General features: G+C 36.1%; 1 protein-coding gene across 6 annotated transcripts in view; it reads right to left on the bottom strand.

Annotated features, from left to right (window-relative positions):
• Positions 1–18,964, bottom strand: part of EVI5 (ecotropic viral integration site 5) — a 75,030-nt gene that overhangs the window by 39,895 nt on the left and 16,171 nt on the right. For 5 of the 6 annotated variants that reach the window (XM_032117944.1, XM_032117949.1, XM_032117943.1 and 2 more), the window contains 11 exons: positions 17,869–18,058; positions 14,639–14,863; positions 13,514–13,588; positions 12,712–12,837; positions 11,781–11,924; positions 10,695–10,784; positions 10,490–10,587; positions 9,012–9,072; positions 7,023–7,076; positions 4,670–4,702; positions 3,962–4,108 (listed from right to left, as the gene is read on the bottom strand). In XM_032117944.1, the coding sequence (XP_031973835.1) occupies positions 3,962–4,108; positions 4,670–4,702; positions 7,023–7,076; positions 9,012–9,072; positions 10,490–10,587; positions 10,695–10,784; positions 11,781–11,924; positions 12,712–12,837; positions 13,514–13,588; positions 14,639–14,863; positions 17,869–18,058 (1,243 nt within the window). The remainder of the gene's footprint in view (positions 1–3,961; positions 4,109–4,669; positions 4,703–7,022; positions 7,077–9,011; positions 9,073–10,489; positions 10,588–10,694; positions 10,785–11,780; positions 11,925–12,711; positions 12,838–13,513; positions 13,589–14,638; positions 14,864–17,868; positions 18,059–18,964) is intronic. The other variant, XM_032117946.1, reaches the window with a different exon arrangement.

Below are 18,964 nucleotides of genomic sequence, written 5' to 3'. Positions count from 1 at the left end.
GCACCAGCCAAACATTTTAACCACAATAACACCTTCTTGCCTATGTTGAAGAGACACATGTAATATAAAGGACTAAAACTGTAGTTCTACAGCCATTTAATTGTGAAAGAAACAAGTCCTTGCTTGGCTTCACACAACTGGATTTATTTCCACCCAAATTTTCTTAAACATAACCATACCAAATATTATTTACGCTGGTGACAGATATAATTACACAATGGTTCTCCAGTACACTGTACTGAAGAGCAATTAACAGCTGATTCAGCAGCTGCCCAGCTAACTTCGTTTACACATTTAAGCACTAACTATAGTACTTCACTAAATACAGAATTCTTATTTTCTGCTTTTTGGTTGCAAATCAGAACATAGTATTAGGAAAGTATATTGTAAAAAATAAAGTGAAGCCTTCCATAAAGCTGCAACACTCATTTACAAGCATATATTCCCAACATCAATTACTATGTTCTTAATTATTATCAGTCATTTTAACATGAGTTCCTGAAAAGAAACTACGCATTATGAAGTTGCTGTAACAATAACCAAATACATCACTATAAATTACCTTGCAAAATGCATATGCTTCCATCTGAATGCTTAGTCAATTAAAATTCTATCTTCACATAATATAGCTGAAGAGCCTATTTAAAAATAAGATGTGAACTAATTTTAGCTTGATTAGCCTCCAATTAATCAGGTTCAATTTTAAAGCATTCCAACTGATGAACTGGGTAATCATTGGCAAGTACAGTATCACTGGGAAAGACAAGATTTGCATTCTGGAGGTATTTACCTTCAGCAAAAAGCTACCCTTCTCATTTAGAAACACAAGGGCGAAAAGAACAGAGAATAAAACCTTCAGCACATAATTATCAGGAGTAAGTTACAATAGACTGACTACCCTTTCCCCTAACTCCTCAAATACCATTGCTCTTAGCATGCCTCAAAAGAAAAGTCCGTATTTCGTTCAAGTCAGGCACAACTTCCTCTATGCAGTTCTTGATTTACTAGCGGTCTGAGGAAGAAGCCACCTTCCTCTTAATCATTTAGTAAGCCACCATGACTTGCCTTTGGCAAGTTTCTACATTTAAAGACTAGACAAGCCAAAGACAGATTAGTATCATTGGTTAGTATCATGATTACCTCTTTAAGTAGACTCCACACTTCATAATGAAGCCGTTCTGGTTCAACTAAAAACTCCCTATAAGTACTTTAGCACAGAAAGAAATAAACTTGTGTGTAACTTGGGCTTCTGATCAAAAGAATACTCCTCTACCCACCTCTGTATTCAGAAGTGCTGCAGGAGAGAATTTCTTCAGACAAATCCAGTAAGTACCTCTAATAGTTACCGTTAAGCCATCCAACCTATGCTATTCAATCTCTCACAGACAGCATAAACCCTTGATAATACTCAAATATAAATGCATAACCTTTTTACAAGGGTATGTTAACCTTAGAAATACTATTGTTTACATAATTTTTGCTACCAGCAAAACAGTGGGGTTTTGTAATCCCACAGTATTGCTCAGAAGAGGCAGCTGCAAGTACCTTTAGGCGGTTCTTTTCATACATTTCTATTCAGACATTCATGTCCAAACGTTATGGTTTCTATCATGGTGAAACAATCAATTTGAGACTGAAAAATATGTAGATGATAAAAATATATACAATAGATGCTGTATCTTTAAATAAGTACAGACAAACTATGCAGTCATTTACAAGTTTACAGTGCAATCATTTTTGCTAAAAACAAAGCTGAAATAATTAGAGAAGAAAACATTAAATCAGATACTGTCAAGACAATACTGAAAAGGAGTATTGCCAAGAACAAAGCTATTGGCACTAGCAAGTGGCAAAAAATCACCAGTGTACACTAAAATGCAAAAATTCCAAATAAATCCATGCATTCCCACCAGGTGGCGCCCTAGATGCACGCAGCTGCTTCTATTTGTTGCTCCCACTTCCATGCTTGGAAACAGTTAAAGGCTGTTCAATTACACATCTTACTGATGCAGCAGAATCTAGCGAACACTCCTTACTTAAACCATTTTAACACTTTCACCATGGTGTAAAATTCCGATGGGTCTCAAAACCACTGTGCTATTCCTTACACTTCAGAATAAGCCAGCTATTAGGCACAAATCTGTCTCTAACCACATGGATTTACAGTCTCAGTTCCACACAGTCAGACGATTTCCTATAGCCATGTTCATGTTTAAGTGGAGAAAAGCAATGCTGCAAGCATAGAAAGAAGGAATCGTGCTCGTAATTTGACTTACTCTCCATTCCTGCAGTAATTGCCCAGTTGTCTGCCCTCACAGCTCCAACCCAGCCAATTTTGCAATCCACAGATATCTAAGGTTTTGCTCAGGATCAATTCCCACACTTAGGCAACCTGTCAAGCCTCCCCATCATTGCTACTCAATAAGGTCCCTGGCATAATTAAAGGCATTAGCTTTAAAAGTCATATTCCCACCAATTAATGAATAAATAAGTAATAGTATCTTAGTCTTCTAATAACTTTTAATTGCATACAGGTCATTAACATGGATGCCTCTAAAAAACATATTCCAAAGGTGTGTACACTACTGTAATCAGACAATCAACAGCTATATATATATCCAAAAGTCTATAAACACTTCTCATTGCATTTCACTTGAAAGATTACAATATATCTAAAAATGTTGAAAAGCATAACTAAACCATCCCCATTTTCCTAATCATAATTTCTTCATATTTTCCCCCCAAAGAAATTATTAAAGTTCTATAAAAAGCAATATTTCACATGAGAGAGTAACAGCTCAATAGTCACTTCTTGCAACTATTCTAAAATATGTTTCTTTTTTACACTGAAATGCATTAAACAGACATGATAAACTAGTTCTAGAACATTGCATTTAAGTTGTGATTTCAGTCTAACAGTGAATCTCATCTTTACATTCCAATAGGAGACACCGGTATTTCTAGAGCTTCAGTGGAAGAGGTGTAAAACAAACATACTGACCTTAAGAAACCTGGTTAAGTAGCTGCAGTATGCTGTAGTTCTAGTAAGTCATATTTCATACACCTGACATTCCCAAGATTCCAGACAATACACTCGGATACCACTTACTTAAAACAATATGAGGATATTCACATCAACACTAGTAGTGCACAGTTCATTCAGCAAGTGAAGATGCTAAAATGCTTTCCCCTGTATCCCCAAAGAGAAGATAGTGAGCACTTTAAGTGTCTTAAGGGAAGTAACTTCAGTCTCACAGCAAGAGTCTGAAGTCTTGCACATTTTACTACCTAAAACCCTGAGTGCATAAAAATACAGTACTATACAGGGCTACTAAAAATTATTTTCCTGCTCCATATACACATAAACCCACACTTTTTAATGAAGTTCTGTAGTTCCAAAATCAGGGACAATGCTCTTCTACAATGCTCTCTACAGCAAGCAGTAAATGTTAGCATACTCGGAAAAAAACAAACACAGGTACACAGAAGAAACATTAACATGAAAGAAACTGACTTAAATGATACACTAGGTAAAGGCATTATGAATCAATTCTCAAATTTGAGTAGCCAGAGTGACACAACTTGCAATGACTAGATTCTTAGCATTAAGAGCTATCAGAAGTTGTATGTGTGGTTTTTTGTTAGTATTTCTTTTTTGGTGGAAAGGTTTGGGTCGGTTTGTGGGGGTTTTTTGAGTTTTTTGCTTGGTGTGTTTCATTGTGGGTATATTGTTTAGTTTTTTTAATTAACTCGTAACTTACATCTATCCAGGGTTATGAATCTCATCTATCAGTAGAACAGAGCAAAATTTGATTTAATTAAATTTGTGTCATTTTAGGAATGCAAATCACAATGAACAGGTGTTTACAAAGACAGCACAGAGACCATGTCATGTAATGATGAGGAAAAATAAACACAAGTGAGTGAAAAAGATGAGATGATGTGCTGCTAGGCTCCTTACCCATTGCTGCTGTTGCTGGAGCTCCCTGATGGTATTCTCAGCTTGCTCCAGTTTAGTATTGGCCTCATCACTCTGCTGTTTGATGGTGGCCAGCTCCCGTTTTATGAGGTAGTTTTCCTCAGCCTCCTGGGCCCTTGTCACTTGTCCCTTAGGACATAATTTATTTTTTTAAGCACTTATGACAAATCCAAGGAAAACTGCCTTTATGATGCGTAGCTGCTTATTTCATCAGATTGGTTTTGCAAACAGCACAGAGTACAATTGGTAGAAATTTTAGGACAAGGTAGTACTAAACAGCTGCTTTTGTAATAAAGTACTAAGTTCAGCAACCATTTAGCAAGCACAGTTTTGTACTCGCGTTCAATAAAATTCCTTTCATGCATTATCACTCAGTTGTACATGCACAGATTGAAGGTCACGCTATTCAATTTCATTGTTAATACAGTGTCATAGAATCCATTTGCCACAGGAATTTGGACAAAAAATTACAATAGGTTAGGAAAATTACTATAACGTGCAGATATTGGGTTTATATATTTTTAGTAAACAAAATTAAACAAGTTTCTAGCAAGATATATTAGCTCTGTATTTATTCCAAATCAGCAAAGCAAGGATAGATTACGGCATGCAAATACGCATGCATTAAAGCAGTTGGGGTTTTTTATGAGTAGGAAGAGAGTCATACAGTAAAAGACTAAAAGACTATACCTGTATCAATCTATCTGCCAAGGAAGCACTTTCCTACAAAGGAAAAATTCAGATAGGAATGAGGAAAAAGGAAACCAAAAAACAAGGGGCTGATCATAGTGACAAAAAAGACCAAGAGCTGATAGAAAGAAAATGCCCAAATTCTACCCATTTTCTGTGCAAGCTCTTTTTGCAAAATTAACAACTCTTCATATCAATGAAGGCAAATCAGCCTGAAAGTCTCAGGAAGCAGCCTTTTCTGCAATAGATTTAACACAGTCCATCTTTCATACAAAAAGGTTTCAGATTACTGTAACACTTAAAATTCACCTATAGGAGAGTGGGTGTTTCTATCTGAATGGCTTGCTTCCCTAAATTAACAAAAGTTACTGAAGCATTATCTGATATGATCTAATAGATAGATCCAAGACACGATCTACAGTCCCCTTACAACATGAAACAAAGGTATAATTTGAGCACAGAGGGAACTCCACTAAGCACTGAGGCACTCATGCAGAACTACAGCTTCCACTAAGATGAAGCAGGGAAGTTAAATGGTGCAAACTGACAGACAAGCAGGAAATGTCAACTATGACAGCTAATGTTTTATTTTACTGAATTCTTGCAGTAACTCATTGAGCAGTTCATAGATTCTCTTTCCTTGCCAAACTTTTGCAAGAAAAATTTTCATTTTTACACACTGACAAGCACTACAGGCCTGCAGTTGCATTTAATTAATTTCTACTTTATCACCTCTGAAACCACTCAATTTTTTGAACATTCTACAACAGACAAACACATCTATTCATAGACCTTCTTTGCCCTTGAAACTTCTATTAAAATTCAAGCTCAAACTAGTAGATAAGAGCTATTACTTAGAAGTTAAGGTACGCTAAGGAAATCACAACTAAATTAGATGAGTTTGAATGATGGAAAAATATTTTAAAAATAAGTTTCCAACAGAACTTAATGTATTTTTCACATTTTATGATCTGTTTTTCAAATGTTGCAATGATAATGATCTTCAGAAATTCTTATTAATAGATAATATTTTCCCATTTTGAAATGCTTTCGTTCCAGTCAGACTGGGATAATCTGAAGGTGAATTCCAAAATTCTAAGTACAGAATTTGCAAAAGCACTAGCATCTAGCAGTTCATCATGGACTTCATAATTAAAAAAAAAGAAAATATTTCAAACCTCTACGAGTTAAGTATAAAACAAGGATATTAACTATTATATATTTGCCAAGGGTATTGAAATGATTCACTACAGCTTCAAGCTTCCAAAGAGAGCCTGCTCTTTTCCAGTCATTTTATAAACCTCCAATAATAGAAACAAAAACATTCACAGAATTGTATTTTTGGTCACAAATTTCACAATGTGTCCTTATTATGCGTCTTTTCCAAACTAAATTCTGAAATCAGTTATTTAGAATTTGACATAGACTGCTTTTCAAGAAATTGCAATGTGGTTTAACATCTGAAGTGTATCATCTTTCAATTATGTCACTCTCAATTGAAACATTACCATTTTCTTCCCTGTGAAACATGAACAACTGTTTGTGACTCACAAGAGCATTCAATTCCATTTGTTGGAAGATGGTCCCTGTTTGTGCTTAAGATGGACAGGAATGTTCTCACTGCTGAGCAGAGCAGTTCAGATGCAATCTGCCACAGGAAGTGTGATACCAGGATACAGGAGAGGCCACTGGAGAACGGTGCCTTCATGTTGGCAATGTATCCACAGCAGTCCCCATGCATACTTTTGAAGTTTCAATCAGTTACAAAAAAACCTAACAAAACTCTACTAACGAGACTAAACATACGAGAAATAAATCTTTAGATATTCTCCCCACCATGTCCCCAAAATTGCCACGAAACCTCAAAACTACATAGAACAAATGAATGGCAGTGTTCCTGTTCTGAATGTGAATGCTGCAACGTCTCTCTGGTCATTGGTAGGTCTGTCATTTTGCTCCTACATAAAAACACCAAGCAACTTCAGATTTTCAAAACTGAGCATTCTCTCACAATGACCTCTTTTCCAACCAAGCAGTCCACTATTTCATGGAGTCTTCTGGACTTTGAACATATGCTTCTAATTCAGAAAGAAAACAGTACAGCACAAGTTGGGTATCTCAATATGTTTGATTTTATAATCACTAAGAAGCAGACATAACCTTACATATTTAAAGCATTGACCTTAATTGCTTGGTGATGGCCATGTTATTTGGCTAAGCACTGTTAGTAAACACCAGAGATTATCAGGAAAACAGTAAACTATAATTCTGAGATTCCCATTTCATAGAATGAAATTGCCATCAATTAAAGTCTAAATTAACACAGATTAAATCTAGTCCCCAGCATACTTACTTTTTCTAGTGTTTCAATGCGCTGTTTGAGTAGTCTGTTTTCAGTTCGTAACCTCTGGAAGGTAAACAGTTCACAAATCCATTTCTCAAGTTATGAATTGAAAGTCTGATAAAGCCAACTAACATTTTTATTTCATCACATCCATGAAAATCAATATAAATACAAAAATAATTAGTGACCTTCTTAACATCCTTTCATATGATGTACTAGCTCAAAATACAAGTTTAAACAGCTTGATACAGCAAAAATGAGAACACATCTCATGTTATGCAAAAGCATCTGTGTTGCATTAGCTGAACGCAGTATGTCTGCAGGTGAACCACAGGGCTTAACCCCACACCAGACTTGACTGCCTCCCTTTCATAAACAGAGCCAAAGTCTTCGTGGTTAAGGCACATGAAGTGCACTCCCTGCGTTAGGACAGGCTAATGAGGCAGCTACAAGGTTTCCTTCCTTTTCCTCACAAGAATTTACGTTAATCTGTAAGGTTATACTGAGAATTACCTCAAACGTCTCAGAAGCAAGAAAGAATTGTTCTGAACTCTATACTTTACCAGTGAATTTCCTGTATATTTTAGCAGTCAGCATTCAGATAGAAGAGATCCATACCCCTCAGAACAGGGCATTGGGTATCAGTTCAGTGAACACTTTATTCTGCCAGGCTAAAAGGCAAACTCAAAATATGCTTTTCTATCTCCCCTAAAGTAGCCTCTTCTGCTAAGCAGCTCTGGTAAGTCAGAAATTATTTACATAAGTCCCAAAGTACGGCCTAGAAACAGACAGCTTTGCATTGACTGGTTGGGGTTTTTTTGGTAGGTTTTTTTTTGGGGTTGGCTTGGTGGTTTTTATTTTGGAGAGCTTTTTGTTGCCTTCTTTTTTTTGGGGGGGTGGTGGTGGAAAGAACCAGGAAAGGATTTGATATGAGTTAGTATATTAGAATCTAAAGTTACAGCTGTCTTTCATATGGTTTTATTTTGTCCTGTTCTGCAAATAGCTGTCATTTGAGCCCTGCAAATCTTCTGATTTCAGCTGCTGTTACAGCAGGTATTCAGGCTGCTAAATGCCTCACTGCCTAGTACAATAAAACTGCCTGAAAAGACTCCTAATACCTTTGTGCTCGCAGGTGCATCTCACAGTCATTTTTCTGAAGAACTGATGCCTTAAAAACTGATATTGAAAGGCAAAATGACTACCAGTGGACAGGAAGAAGGAAGACTTTACCTAACTCCCTCAACAAGGCTTTATACAATGCACTTGCACATCATTTCTCCCACTGTCTTTTCTTACAGAACTGGCTAAAAACACAAGGAAGAAAATCCAGATCAAACATGTTGTGAAAAAAAAAGTGAAATCGGAAAAAAGGTATCAAAAGCCTATTTATGTCACAAAAGCAAAAAGATGCAATGATTAAGTACATACGGGAAGTAGGTCAGTTAGTAGAAGGGAAAAATGAACTGCACTGGCAGGTTGGCTTTTTTCCCCCCACAGTTTGTATTAACTGCAAAAGCACTAAAAGAAAAAGTGACTGCAGACAGAAGAAACTACAATTTAGGTTCAATGCATAAGAAAAAAAAAAAAAAAAAAAATCAAGATCTTAAAATCAAAGACAAACCACTCAAGTGCACTCTGACAAAGTCTATCTTAATATGTGTCATACAAACCTCCTGTGTGGAGCACCTACATCTAAACCAGCATATTTGGAACCTCTGACAAATGAGAGCATCTGTTACTAAGCTTTTGTCAGCAGGAAATAATAAAAATGTAAGTGCAGTGGGTCTCCAAAGATTTTTTTTTTTTTTAAATGTCCACCAGAAGTCTCAATAATTTCACTGTAGGTGTCCTTTATGAAAAGACATACAAAACATAAATGCTGAAAGAAAATAATTTGGGGACCTTAATTATGTCCTACTACATGCAGAGATCAAACATGTAACCCCCCCATCTAGGAATTAAACTTATTCATGAATAAATTTGTTGAGGATTCCTTACTTTAATTTCAACTTGTTCTTCCATTTCTTTTGTCTTTATTGTAGTGTATTCCTTTTCTAGCCTAAAAATTAGAAATAGTAAATTATGATCAGAAACATTGAGGATAATTTACTTGTTGGTGTAATACCTAACAACAGCAGAACAGAGACACAGATCATTGATATTTTCTCTGAAATGCACTCCTATAAATGCTTAGAGTGGGTACTAAATTTAAACACAGATTTCAGTAGATACGAACAGACTGAACCAGCACTCTGAAGTGCAGGAGCTTGCTTGAATACTTTACAGTGGCAGCAATTTGGAGCTACTCTGTACTAACCCCTTTATGTAATACAATCATCAGTTCAATAGACTCAGCCAAAAGAAATCAGAGCTTGGAAAGCCTGGAAGAAAAAGATGCAAAGAAATCTGAGAAAAATACCTTAAATATAAAACAATTTTGGCCTCTCCCCAGAAAACCAAAGTTGTCCCAATGAAAAACGTGGCAAGAAAAACCCACAAGCTGAGATAACAATGCCTCTACAGAAGGCAGACCAGGAAGTTCAGACTTGGAATGGTAGGATTTTCAACTACATACACTTGTACTGGTTTGCAAAGAAAATATTTTTTCCTGAAAGCTTTGTTGTTACTTCTTTTTTAGAGAAGACTGCTCACTCTACTGACCATAGGCTGCTGACAGAAAAAAAAGAAAAAGATCGACAAATTCAGCTTGGAAGACTCTGTGCCCAACCTGCAGTGCAACAGTGAACATATGATATGTTACAGCCAATGGGTGACCCACCAAACTTAACCCTGGCAAATCACAGTATTTGCAGCTTGGCTAATCAAACCAACATTTACCAAAGGCAGAAGAGACATGCAACTAACCTTAACAACAACAACAGTAGTGGTATTCTGTGGTATTCTCAAAATTTCAAACCCCAAATAAAAGTTATTTTACTGTTGTCAATGGTATTACAAAGTTTTATCAATTTATATTTTAAACAGCACTTTTGACCATAAATGCACTCCTTAGCACCGTGAACACTGAATACTTCTCCAGTTCCTGAGAACTAAAATCTTTAGCATTTAGGCCAGATCATAAAAGTTTTACCTCCTTTCCCTGCTTCACCCTGAAGAAATCCAAAATAATCTCCCCTCCCTCCAAAAAACCACCCCCTACCCAGCCTTCCTATTCAGTTCCTTTTTACTAAGTGCTGTAATTCCCCGTAACTTGCAGTTTTCTTCAAAAGCTTTTTTAGTTATTTTTGTAAATGAGACATAGCTTTATTATATTTAAGAAAAATAGCAAATACTACTTTAGAATAATTTTTTTGCAGAGAGAACTTCAGTTTTAATTGTTTATGTAGTAAAAACCCCCAAAAAAATTTAAAGATGGAAAATTCAAAGCAAAACATTGAATAAATAACAACTCTTAAGGGTAAACAAGCAGTAACTCAGCAACAGTATAATCTATTTTCTCAAAATGTTATACCTACTTTTTCATCTTTTTTGCATTGTATTTGACTTGGTAAGACGCTTGGATTAATTTGTCTGGACCACTGTCAAACTGATGTGGAATGACCTTTTGAAAGTGCTAAAAGCAATCAGAGCACAAGATTACATATAATTAACAGCTGCAAGGAAATATACACACATTACACATTTCAGATATCTCTTAAAATTATTATAACCATAGCTTACCTGTAACATTCCTTCCATGTCAAGTTGCAGTAATTCTGCCTGGTTCATCTGAAGTAATGCTAAACCTACTCGAAATACTATCTCTAAACCCTGAAAACAGAAGTTAAAAAATATCCAACAATTATTTGTGGCATTGTCAACAGTACAGAATTATTCTACTATTTACTAACATTGGAAATCTCACCCAAGTAAACGCAAGTAAAAGGGCTACCGAAAAAAAATCTCTCAACAAATTGCTTCTGGGTTTCTTTTTTTGTTCCAAGGACAAGCAGCCTGGCTATTTGTCCTGATGCCAGACATCCCCCTCAGAGAAGTTAGTGATGAGGTAAAATCTCGAGTGACAGGAATTCTCTAGGTTAGCTCTATCAAACCTTCTAAGTATATCTAGTAGAAAAATCCCAAGTACTTCTCAAAAAAGCATGGTACAATGCAGTTAAACTATTGAAAAAGATAAAAGGGAATGTCTCACTATATACCCTATCTTGGACGTTCCTGAGGGCAAGCTGAAAGGATCCACCTTGGACATACTGCTTTCTAAAAGATGACTGCAGAGCAAGCTTAAGCTATGGTTTGTTACTAGTTATAATTATGCAAAGCTCTAAACCTAAACACAACATAGGTGTCTTTGTGATAATGACGCTGAATAATTCCCTAAATTTCTTTGGCACTGATCATCATCTGGACAATAAAAGTTACTAACACTCCTTCTTCTTGGCTTGCGTATCCCTAAGGAACTTTAACCTTGGCCCAAAAGCAGCACTAGTTTCCACTGTAAACTCACCACAATACTGAGAAATGGACGTCCCTGCTGCATGCAATGCTAATACACTGCATTCAGAAAGAACAGATTTGGGAACACTTCAACAGGCTTAGAGCACAAAGCCACACACAATATCAACATTCAATGACTTAGTTGCTCTTCCTTGACAAAATGCACACACCTTCCCTTAAAACAATCTGATCAGCGTAAGAAATAAAAAGCAAGACTATGAGATTTGTCCATCATGATGGGATTTATACCACTACCTAAATAACTGTTTTCAACAGCTACTCTTGAAATATAACATATGAGTATTTAGTAGTTACCTCAGACATAAAGATATCAAATATTCTTGTTGCGATTGGTAGTGGAAAAGTTGTAAGGAATATAGTTAAAAACCATGAGGATGCATACATAGAAGTGTGAAAACTCTGAGACTGAAAGTGCACATAAAGCTCTGGAAGATGTTCCTGGAAAAGAAGAGGAATAAAAAACACAAGTATGTTAAGGTTCTGCTTGTAGTTTTACTGCAGACGTGCTTTTGACTAATTTTGAATACAAGAAAATAATTGATACTTAGTACAGTTAGCAGCTGTCTGTACTAGCAACTGGACTAGGAAAGATATGACTCATCATTACCAAGAACCATGCAACAGAAGTCCCAAGACAGAATGTCCTATAGAATATCTACCCTAGAATGCAGATTACAAAAACTCTTCCTGATCCTAAAGGGAAGTCAAGCTTGTAAGTCCCAGAGTAATATATAGAATGGGCTACTAAAAAGAGCTGACAAAATCTAAGGCTATGTGATATCTCACCCCTGATCATCATGTTAAAAACTGGATCACAAAACAGAAACCTATTTTTCTCCATCAGCCTGATCAGGAAGAACCTGCATTCCAAATCTGCAAACAATTAACATTCTATATATGAGGGTATCTCCAAATTTTCATCTTTTAAGATACTATAAATTAACTATGAAGACTTTGACTTTCAGAGTCTTCAAACAGAATTAAACATTCATATGCTTAAACTGCAGCAAATCCCATGCTTTGGTATTTAAAACCAGTTACTGTCTGCCAAAGGTTAAAAAAAAATTGCTCACAGAACCACATGCATTTACTTCTAAAGTTCTGGAACTAGCTATTGTCAAGAGTACAGCCTGTTAGCCAACTGACATGCCTGCTCTTGAGCTGTAATTCCCACGTTCCTTATTAATAGTTACTGAAGAGCAAGTTTGATAGATTTTGTATGTACCTGTATCATGCATTCAAACTGGTACATACAAAGGCCCAGTTCAGCCATGCTTGGTTTAAAGAGTTCTCGTAGTCTGTAATCTTGCATTAATTTAACAAACACACAGAATGCCTCTTCTTCTGGCATCTATATTAAAAATAAAAAAGCACATTAAAAACTCTGGACAAATATAACGATATATCAGAGTAAATGCCTGGGAGGATTTAGGGTTGGGGTTTTTCGTGTGCGTGCATGTGCACGCAGTGGAGTTTTTTTGGTTGTTGGTTGGTTTGGTTTGAAGTTTTTGTTTTGTTTAAGGGATTTACAGCCAATTACTCCAATGAACTTTTGTATATGCTAAATTCTAGCAAATAATTTCTAAACTGAAATGGAGGTCTGCAAGTTTCTTATCATATACCCTACTTTGTCATAAACCAAAAACCAGTAATACAACAGCAGCTTTAAGATAATCAAATCAACTGTGAAGTCCATTTGAACTCTGAGGAGATTCCATGTAATAGAACAGAAATGAGAAGTTCATTTATTTTTGAAATATCACTCAACAAAATAGCTTGCAAGCCTGTAATCCTACCTTAGCTCTGAGAAATAAATATATTCTCCCACTCCAAATACAGTATCTCGGCAAATAGAATGACACAAAGTAAATCTCATTTCATTTGCAGAGTAAACAGCTGCCCTTGACAACTCCATTGTCACGAAATTATGAAGGAAAACCATTGCAAAAATTCCCAAAAAAGCACCGCAGTATATTATGCAGTCTAGCATGGATTTTAAAGGTTCACATATTTTTTAATATTTTTACCTGCATAAGCAGTAATCCAACTATAAAAGCGCTTCCTTGACAGTACCCAACCTCACGATCCACCAAAGAGTAAGCCTGGGAAATAAAGTTAAAACTCTCAATAATTAAAACCTCATTATCAATAAAAAGTAATCATAGCTCATCCTGCTATCTTGTAATAACTTACTCTTCCTCTCCCCAAATCCAACAAGACATCCTATCCAGAAGTTTTAGTCAGACATTCTAGTTTCTACCTGCTGCTGCAAACTCTGCTCTCTAATCACCTACAAAGCTAAAACTAAGGCATACCTACCAAAAATACAGGCAGTTTCCAACTACAGGAATGTGCCAAAAGATAAGAGACCACTGGCATACAAATCTCACAAAGTACTACTTTTATAGGAGACAGACCAGACAATGAAACAAGTTCTGTTCAGAGAAACAGGTGTTGCAGTTTTATTTACAGATGGATAAATTCTGATGATCTCCACACTTGTGGCATCTTTGTTTTAGAGTTACAGAAATTACTATGATTTGGAAACCTGCCAACTTTTCTATTGAAACTATGTTCTAGGGAAAAGTCTGACCTTCAAAGTTTAAGCTCTAGTGAAGACTAAATAATGCAAACAATGTTACACTGGCATTTTCATTTTGTGTTTGGGCACTGGAACAACTGCACACTAGCTTGTAGCTGCCATTTGCTGCTGCCATGTGTACTTCAGAAATACTTGCAAACTGAATACTAGTTCTGATTGCCAATGTTCTCTTGGGCAACACTGTAGACTTTAATTCACGGCACACTTCATTCCATTATACTATCAGCAGTTAGTATGTTACTTTGTTTTGATGCCAATTTGTTTTTACTTTTTGAGATATAAAAAAACTTACAGGAATGCCTTTGAAACTAAAATGGGATTTTTTAAACCATTCCTATGTCTAAGGTTTAAGAAAGAGTAACTTGAAAAAAACTTACAACATACAAAATGGGATTTTTTTAAACCATTCCTATGTCTATGGTTTAAGAAAGAGTAACTTGAAAAAAACTTACAACAACTTGAAACTGGTGCAAATTCACTATATACAAAGCAATCCAAGCTGGTGCATATTCTTGCTAATATATTTTCAAGGGCTGAAATACCAACTCACCTTCATTACGTTGAACAAGACCTCCTGCCCAAGACTATCTTTTTCTTTGAAAAAATCATGTTCAGGGTATGTTCTAGCAATGTCCCTTCTTATTAATTTTTCACAAGGAGATGTCATTTTCAAAAGCTCTGAATACTGATCCTTAATTGGCATGCTTTGAGCACTGCATAAAAGTTGCCAAACAATTGCTCTGAAGTGATGAGGTATCCCTTTTCGAACCAGCTCCTAAAGCACAAAAAGACAAATTAATTTCCTGAAAATATTACAAAAAATAAACCTAAGGAAAAAAACCACTTCAAGTTCCTCACAATTTCAGAAAAAAATTTACATCATGGCAAAAACTGCTCATATAGTTTATAACCTCAATTTTAGTAGGATTAGTAAGCTAACAAAAGTAAGCAGTCTCAGAATCATTTTTAGTGGCTAAATTAGCTACTGAAAGTAGTCCCTTATCCATGGCAAGTTACATGAAAAACTGAATATTCAAATAATTTTGTACAAGAACTTAACCAGAATTTAATACAATTATGTCTATATTTCACAAAAGATTACTGAAGATAACACCCTTAGTAATATTTGTAGTAATTGAGATCTAAGAAATCACCAACTAAAAATTACTTCCAAAGTAGGTAAATGATGAAAAGTAGAACTAACTGTAGCACAGCCAACTACAACAAAAAATTTGCAGAGTACAACTATCAGAAGTCATTTAACAAACTTGACAAGTTGTGTCTAATTTCTCTGGTGTGCCAGTATTTCCAAGTTATCTTCTAAGAAAGTATTTAAATGCAGTTTCAGACACTGGACCAAGAAAACATTGAGTTTACACCTATTAAATTAACTAAATTTACTTTATCTTCTGAAAAAAAATCTGCTAGGTGTTATACGATTCAAACATGCCCAGATGAGTACATCTAAGAACCTGCTGCTTGTCATTTAAGAAATCACAAGGACAAGTAGTCTTGTCGCTTGATCTGAAAACTGAGAAAGAAGCATTATTCAGGAATTTAACAGACTGTCTCGGTGGTACATTCTGCAACTAGAATCACTCTGACCTAGAAGATTGTCTCTTCAAGACTATTTCTTTTAATAACTTTTTGTACCTTAAGTACTGTTATCAAGTATTCTGTCTCCTAAAGGCTAATTTCTTTCATTAGTATTTCTTCTGAAACCAGAGTAATCTCCTATTCTGCAAAGCTTCCTCTTTTTCCTGTTTGTTCCAGATATTTCTTCTACTTCTCCAGCATTACAATTAATTAATGCAACACTGGTAACTTTCAAAGAGACTCTTGCTTTCAAGTTTTGTTTCTCTTAAGCTTGAGCTCTACTGTAGGAGCTTTGCCTCACTGCCCTCCATTTTCTAATATCCCTAAGCTCTCAATCCATCCTTCTTCAGAAACATCATACTAATGCCCCTCCAACAATTTCTCCTGTCTACAACACAACAGTGAGATGTTACTTCCTCAAAGATTCCCAACTCCAAGACAAGAACCCTAAACCATCAGCTTTACACAACTGTCTCTAGCTATCCTTTGTCAACAACACAATGCAACTGCACATCAGTCCCCGAAAGCCTCGAGGGCTGCTAATAAAGCAAGAAACTTTTTGCTAATGCCTCGTTAAGTTACCATGTACCTGCTTGACAGAATAATAGGGTTAACTGCTTCAACTTTCCTAGAAGGAACAGCAGGAAAACACACCTACTGGGCAGCACTAAAATGATGTCATGTGAATTGAACAGCAGGACTTATGTCATCCTTCAAAAGCCCTCCATAAACAGGAAGGAAGTTCTGAAGTGGATTGAGAGATGTAAAGGATGGAACATCATCTTTGGAGAAGGCACAGACACATCTAAAACCTAAAAAGTAACCAGTTTTCTAATAACCTAAGACCAGCTTTGACAGTCAGGACAAAAAGGCACCTGTGCTGCTACCTGTGTACCTACTGGCCTAATCAGGGAATAAGGTATGGATGCTCTGATATTCCATCGTAAATGCAGACTGACAGTTAAGGCTGACTTCCGACAAAAAAATACTGAGAATTATTTAACAGCAAAGGAAAACTTGGCTAGTTTTCAATATAATATCGGTCAGCAATATAATTAAATATTCCCTGAAAGTTAGTCAAACACTCCTCAAATTGTACTTGTCCAGCTATAAAAACAAGCGATACTTGTGACACTTGAAAATGTTCAAACAAATTCTAACTAACCAGATCTACTTATTACCATCTCACTTCTTTCTCTTGCCAGGTTCATGTGGCCTTCTTTTCATGGCCTTTTGGAACACCTTTCCAGAAACTGCTTTCCCTATGCAAGCAGGAAATCCTGAGTTCATTTTCTTCCCTTGTTTCCTCTCTCAAGTCATGTTCTCTCTTCACAACTGCTTCATATAAAAGATACTTTACTTTAGCTCATTGTTCTGCCTTCCCACAACCTATTCATAGACACACATTTCAAACTGTTCAAAAGACCCTGACACATTTGTATTCTGCACATAAAACTACAGCCTACAGCCAATAAAGAACCAAAGCAGAACAGACTTGCCTACTAACAAAAGAATCCCATGCTGCTGTACTTGCTGCCACTGAAACATGGATATGTTCAAATGCACTAAATGCTTTTTAGTTTGAGTGTAAAGTATAATTAAACTCCACTTCTGTACATGACCACAACTAACCCAGACTGGACACACTGGTCAAAGTTCGTTCCAGTCCATCCAGAATTTAGAAACTATGTGTTCTTCTGCCTAAGGTCATCTCTGGGGTCAACATACTTAGCATGCACAAACACTGAACTCATCAGAGCTTCCAAGTAGATGTCTATTATCAACTCTCCTATTAAGGATGCTTTAAAAAGAGAGCTGCTCAGTATACAGCAGCATAGCATATATATACATAATCACAGCATCAAGCTATCAGATGCCCTTAAGTTGATTTTTAGCAATTCCACTTTTGGAAACATGAAGCTAATCATCCCTGTACTCATGGAAATCTCTCATCAGAGGTAAACTGAAAGCTTTCGTATTCAAGAAATGCATCTGGCTTTCAGCAGGAGACATTTGCTGGGTGACAGCACATAGGAAGGTTACATAGGAAGCACTAAGGCTTAGGGGTGGAAAGATGCAACTGGAACATGTTTATTTAAAAAGAATAAGCCCAACACAAAGATAAAACAGTATCACTTATATCACATTACAAATATATCCAAAAAATCAGCTTCCAATTACTACCTTAACTTGCTTTTCTTTCTTTTTCCGTACATCTTCCCATTCATTCACAATCCTCCCCCACAGGATCCACGAGTCTTCTTCAAGATGGCTGAGATTGCTAGAAGCTGATGAACTAGATACAAGAGAAGATCCACTATTTCTTCTTGACCCATTTACTGATCTTAAGGATTTGCTATCTGTTTCCAAGAGTCTGCAAAGAAAGTACACAAAAACCAAATTCAAGTTCTTCTAATCAAAGGATCACACTATTAATTGTTTTCTTCACAAAGAATGCATGCAGAAGTTCAGTGAAACAGTTTAACCAGCATTCATTTGGACTAAATGTGAAAAGAACTGTTCGATGTTACTGCTTTCTCTTGAGATCTCAAGTAAATCTGCAGACAGAATAGTTCACACTGCAGCATTTTAAGAAACAGATAAAAATGTCACCCACAGCTGTCATGCATCAGACTGACAAAGAGAACCTAAGGAAGTTAAATATCGCCAATGATAACATCAAATGTCAAAGAATTTTTAAAAATACAGTCATTTACAAGACAAAAAGTTAGCCTCCTAGAAGTCTACCTGATCACACTTTTTAAAAAATTGACAGTGTAAATAAAGACAGAACAACTAAAACCTTCGAAGCAATTTTAAAACAACTGACATTTGCTGACAACTGTTCACAAATCAACACGGTGTTTTATAAATGCACAGGAGAAATCACAGACCTACAGACCAAGGACCAGGCAACAGAAGTGATTAGTAGAGCTAATGAATGTGTAATTAAAGTGAGGAGTTCAAACATGAGAACCTCCAGCAGCAAAGTATAAATAAAGATGTGTCAAGTGCTAGACAAGTTCCTGACAATACTTCCCTGTGAGCTGGTTGCTGTGGCCATTAACTTGGCAAAAAGGCAATGCTTTGTTTATCCTCAACTAATATTGAGCCCCATAAGCAGAGGGAAATTTTTTAGACCATGTGTTAGGTAAGAGCAAGAATTCAGACTAACTTGAAAGTGTTTTGCTATACCAAGAGCTTCGTTTGTGCTTTAACTTCTAAGAATTCCAACATCAGTACATCAGAGCCATGAGGTTGAATAATTTCTCAAAAATTA

This window comes from Corvus moneduloides, chromosome 9 (assembly GCF_009650955.1).
Source record: "Corvus moneduloides isolate bCorMon1 chromosome 9, bCorMon1.pri, whole genome shotgun sequence".
NCBI lineage: Eukaryota > Metazoa > Chordata > Aves > Passeriformes > Corvidae > Corvus > Corvus moneduloides.
This window is presented reverse-complemented; position numbering and strand designations above follow the sequence as displayed.